Source organism: Takifugu flavidus, chromosome 14 (genome assembly GCF_003711565.1).
Source record: "Takifugu flavidus isolate HTHZ2018 chromosome 14, ASM371156v2, whole genome shotgun sequence".
Taxonomy (NCBI): Eukaryota; Metazoa; Chordata; class Actinopteri; order Tetraodontiformes; family Tetraodontidae; genus Takifugu; species Takifugu flavidus.
The window spans coordinates 14,064,212-14,069,955 of NC_079533.1; the positions used below are offsets into that span (position 1 = coordinate 14,064,212).

Below are 5,744 nucleotides of genomic sequence, written 5' to 3' on the forward strand. Positions count from 1 at the left end.
TTTTTTTTTTTTTTAAACAAACAAACAAAAAACACTGATTATATGATTACCATTATAACCATTGTTATTGATTACCTGTTCACCCTCCACCTCGGACCCTCCTCAGGGATGCGTGATCGGCTGATAGTCGCGATAATTATTCTGTCTGATCCCACGTGATTGCCGCCGGAAGTCGGTTTGATTGACAAGTTGCTGTCTGTGAATATTTCATCGTCCTGCTTGTTTGTGCTCTTTAGTTGCCGTTCAAGCCTGTTTATTCTTTAATTGAGCTGTGTGTGTGTGTGTGCGCGCGCGCGTGTTTGCGTGTAAGTAAATGAAGCATGATTAATTAATCCAGTAATTGGCAGGAAAGTGAACGAGAGTTCGGGCGGAGGAATTCCTTCCATCAATTAATAATCGGATTTCGTGCACACGTGCGCGCTCTCCCGTCAGATAATCACACTTTGGTCCGAAACAGAATTTTAAAAAAAAAATCCGATTCTTAAATTTAATTGATCTAAAAACAATATAGACCTGATGACGCAAAGACTGGACTAATAATACTGGCACAGAGAGGATAGATGGCCTGGTTATACTGGGACAGAGAGGTGAGTGGTCTGGTTATACTGGGACAGAGAGGATAGATGGTCTGGTTATACTGGGACAGAGAGGTAAGTGGCCTGGTTATACTGGGACAGAGAGGATAGATGGTCTGGTTATACTGGGACAGAGAGGATAGATGGCCTGGTTATACTGGGACAGAGAGGTAAGTGATCTGGTTATGCTGGGACAGAGATAACAACTGGTATGAAACTCAACAAAATGTCTTCTTCTTTGGTGTCTGTGTCCCCTTTCTGGTGTTTTTTAATTTATTTATTATTTTTATTTTACTCATTTTTACTTTTTAAACAGTCTTTGATGTTTCCTCGGGCGCTGGGGGCGTGGCCGCATCGTGTGGGACCGCAGCGTGATTGGCGGAGGCTCGTCTGTGGGCGGGCTCGCGGATCCACCAATGAGGAGGCGCGGCCAGGTCAGATATAGGAGCCGGAGTCGAGAAGCATCTTCATCAGTCAGTCACAGAAGGAGCCCCGCAGGAGTCCCGGAGTTACTTCTCCTCTTCTTTTCTTTTTTTACACCCTCCATCGCTTCTCTCAGCGCGTGAGAGCCACGCTCGTTTCCGTTCCTCGAGGTGTTTCTGTCCGAACCGAATCAAAACGGAGCCGAACGAGGACGACGCACAGCGACCCTCCCTCACGTCCGCAATCATGATGTCGATGAACAGCAAGCAGCCCTTCAGCATGCACCCGATCCTGCATGAGCCCAAATACACGCCCCTGCACTCCAGCTCCGAGGCCATCCGGAGGGCCTGCCTGCCCACCCCGTCGGTGAGTCCCCAGAATCTGGATTCATTTTGCTCTCTGGATGATCTGAAACCGAATTTTAAAAGCATCCGTGTGTCGCTTTACAGCCTTGAAATAAAGAATTTATGAGTTTGTTTCTGATCCGGTTACATCAGGGAAGAAAAAGTTCAAATATGTAGAATGTCACAAGGAAAATCCTAAAAATAATATGGAGATTATGAAGGAATGATTGGAAAATCCAGATGACAGCGCACGAGGCAAAAAAAAACCCAGAAAAGTTTTAACATTATTTTATCTAGAAAACCGATTTATTACCTTCTGACTGTAAAATTCTGGGCAGTGGAGAAATGCTGTTTGATTCGGGGAAAAATCTGTAAAAGAACAGAAATGTCAGAAACTGTCAAACACGCACGGCCCTGTGCGTGAACGCGTCCCCGCAGCCCCATTCAGACTTTTTATTGTCCGCAGAAATTATTCAGGAGACCGTAAATATTAATTTTAAATGAATTTCGGTACAGGACCCGGGTTCGTTGGTGGTCGCACGATTGTAAATCAAACGAATTAAAACAATTTTGAGGGGAAAAAAATCTCAGATGTAAAACGTCGAATTTAGATTTTTTTTGTGGGGCCATGTGATAATTATCGAGCCGCGTGTGTTAAAGTTTGTTTCTCCGGATTGATGCCTGTCCTCTCTGCCCCCCCCCCCCCCCCCCCCCCCCCCCAGCTCCAGGGAACATCTTCGCCGGCTTCGATGAGACCCTCCTGCAGCGGGCCGAGGCTCTGGCCGCCGTCGACATCGTCGCCCAGAAGAGTCACCCGTTCAAGCCGGATGCCACCTACCACACCATGACCAGCATGACCAGCATGACCTGCACCCCCACCTCCTCCTCGGCGCACTTGCACCACCCGTCCGTGCTCACCTCCCACCATCACCGGGTCACCACCAGCCGGCGCAGGGCCTAGAGGGCGACTTGCTGGACCACCTCACGCCGGGCATCTCGCTGGGAGGCATGACCGGCTCGGACGTGTGTTCCACGGCTTCGCACACCGCGCACGCCGCGCATATGTCGGCCATCAACCACATGCAGCACCACCATCACTCCCAGTCCATGAACATGCACCCGCACGGCCTGGGCTCGCACGCTTCCCTCGGGGGTGGCGGCGACGCGGAGCCGGACCCCCGCGAACTGGAGTCTTTCGCCGAGCGCTTCAAGCAGAGACGGATCAAACTGGGTGTGACCCAGGCGGACGTGGGCGCGGCCCTGGCCAACCTGAAGATCCCCGGGGTGGGCTGCCTGAGCCAGAGCACCATCTGCAGGTTCGAGTCCCTGACACTGTCTCACAACAACATGGTGGCCCTGAAGCCGATCCTGGAGGCCTGGCTGGAGGAGGCGGAGCGGGTGCAGCGGGAGAAGATGGCCAAGCCGGAGATCTTCAACGGCGCCGACAAGAAGAGGAAACGAACGTCTATCGCGGCCCCGGAGAAGCGCTCCCTGGAGGCGTACTTCGCCGTGCAGCCGCGGCCCTCCTCGGAGAAGATCGCGGCCATCGCAGAGAAGCTGGACCTGAAAAAGAACGTGGTCCGGGTCTGGTTCTGCAACCAGAGGCAAAAACAGAAACGGATGAAGTTCTCTGCCACGCACTAAAGACTCATGAGAGCCGAGCTGCTGCTGTCAGGGCCCGGCGAAAAGGTACACCGGTGCGCGTGCTGCTGCCGGGACCGCACAGGTGCGCACGAGCGCGCGCAGGTCCCACTTTACCTGACGGAGAAAAGACCCGAAAATCTCAGATATTCTGAAAATCACCGACACTTAAAGGATGAAAATTAGGGCCAAATGTCTCCGGGAGGTTTAAATTCATCAATCTGGTTCCTAAATAATATATTTTTTTAGATTAATTTACGCAAATATTTCCATTTAAATACAGAATTATGTGTTTGATTCCAGGATTCTTCCTTAAAATTTAATAATCAGATTTTTCAATCCGATTTCTTTTGAGATTATTTCCCCCGTTAAATTCAAACCTAAACACCAGGATTAAATGATTTAATCTGATGTGAATTTTAAATATTTGCCTGGAAAATCCTCCAGAGTTCCCCGGTGAAGGTGAACTGATCTGAGGACCGAACCGGTGTGTTTTGGGGAACTTTGGGACACCTGTGTGGACCGACGGAAACCGGAAGTGACGTTCAACCCCCGCGTTTTCAGACTGACGCAGCATCAGTACCTTTTTGTGTTCTGACAGAGACGGCGCACTGGGACAATTGGGGACCCCCCCAGTTCTCCAGAGAACCTCTGAGGGAACACGATCACCACTGTGATGGGGGAGGAGGGAAGGGGGGGGGGGGTCGTTCTCGTGACAGCTATTGTACAAAAATGATGAGAATAATGACGGAATCAGCCTAAAAAGCTTTTTTATATTTATCTTTGTACATATTTGTGAATATGTTCCACCTCCGTGTGTGAAAAGATGAAATCCAACTTTTCTTTGTTGGGGCTGGAGGGGTGGTGGGGGGTGGGGGGGTTCAAACTGTTAATTTATGAGGCACAAAAACTCCTTTGCATGGTTTAATATATGAGGGAGGGGGGAGTAGAAGGGGGAGGGGTGTTCCTGTGGCTTCAAAAATATGAAAAATTATTCCCCAACACACACACACGCGCACACACATACACACACTCACTCCCTCCCCACCACCACCTCAAGTGAATGCATCGCAATAACACGCACTCACACACACACGCACACACACGAATCAGTGTGGCTACCTCATGACTCAGTGTTGGCACATTCATGGTGATTTTCACACACAAACGTAGCTGCATCTTTTTTGATTTGTCATCCTTTCAAATGGTGATTTAGAAAAGTCACTGATGTGTAAACATGTATGTTCACAGCAACAAGCTTCGACAATCAAATCTAGATTTCCTTTGTTCATTCCCCGTTATATTATTATTATTGTTATTATTATTATTGTTATTATTGACATTTGATGGAGCGCACTTTGTAGATATTCTGAGGGGAATTGGCCTTATTTATGTTTATTTGTTCATCTTATTTATTTCAATATTATTTATTTTGGAGTTTAAAAAAAATGACTTTGCATATTTCATTTGTGAAAGTGTGCTTTAATTGTGTCTGTGTAAAGCGCCAGAAGCTGAAATAAACCGTGCACGTTTGAATTCCTCCTCTGGAAAAACTTTCTCTTTTTAATTTTTTTATTTTTTGGTTGAAATCGAATATTATTATTGGCAATGATGCGGACAGATGGACAGCCTTTTGCTAATCAATATGCTTGATAATCTCTTTTAATAACAATTTTCTCTAAATGAAATGGCCCTGTGCAGCGCGCACACGCGCGCGTGTGTGTGGCAGCTGTTGCTCTGAAACATTAGCTGCAGAAGCCCGTCTGGAAGCTGGTTTTCCCACAGATGATAAACGGATCCGATCACTTCAGTGACTCCGGTATTGATCAGTTTTGTCCAAACATGAAGACACAATTTCATCTCAGCCGTGAAAATAAACCCACACAAACTTCTCCTTTAATTATTTAAGAAACTAAAATAATAATAAAAAGAATAAACACGAACGAAAATCCTAATTTCATCACAATAATTATTTTAAAAGAGTTTATTTGAATTATTTTCCAAGGAAAAGGCCTCAAATCTTCGATCATATTTAGGAAAAAAAGAGAAAAAAGTTTGACCTAAAACTCAAAAATCAAACGTCAAATCTTAAAAAAAAAAAAGTTTTCGCCAATATTTATTATTTGAAAAAGAATATTAAAAAATAAAACTAAAAAGTAATAAACAACTGAACTTTGAATCTTTTTAATCCCAAAAAATAGCAATAAAATAACACTTTTATTTTTCTACTCCATCAAATTTTAATATATTTTATTAGGATAATTCAGGAGGAAAATGTATTGGTAAAGGAGTAATAACATTGAAGTAAAAGTATTGCGCACATTGGACAAAACTTTGTGTGAAAAATCATAACTAAAAACTTAATTCACCTCCAAAGAATAAATTTTGTAACAATTTGATGTACGATGTCAAAAACCTGTTCAGTGAAAACACGAACAATTTATTTTTAAAGTTACATAAATCGTTTTTTTATTCATTGTCTTATATGTAGATCTATCAGTGATTAATAATAAATATCAAATACATTATTGCTTTTTTACGTGATTATTTAGCATTTAGTTTTAAATTGCTAGTTATTATTTTCTAGATACTTAAACAAAAATGCAAAAGTATAACATTAAATTGTGTCAAATTCGCAAAAATTGATGGAATTTTGATTATGGCAACATATAAACAAATGAGTCACTAAAATTAAAAAAAACATAAACTAAACGTAAAAGAGGCCACATGTTTAGAGATGGTTTATTTTGTTTAATTGATC

At 44.0% G+C, this 5,744-nt stretch overlaps 1 protein-coding gene across 1 annotated transcript; it reads left to right on the top strand.

The window, feature by feature from the left end:
- Window positions 1-1,041: 1,041 nt before the first annotated feature.
- On the top strand, window positions 1,042-4,519 carry pou4f4 (POU class 4 homeobox 4). The gene is given in 3 exon segments (XM_057054195.1): window positions 1,042-1,368; window positions 2,065-2,274; window positions 2,277-4,519. Coding segments are annotated over 3 exon segments (1,044 nt in total). The 5' UTR covers window positions 1,042-1,244; the 3' UTR covers window positions 2,987-4,519.
- Window positions 4,520-5,744: the final 1,225 nt, after the last annotated feature.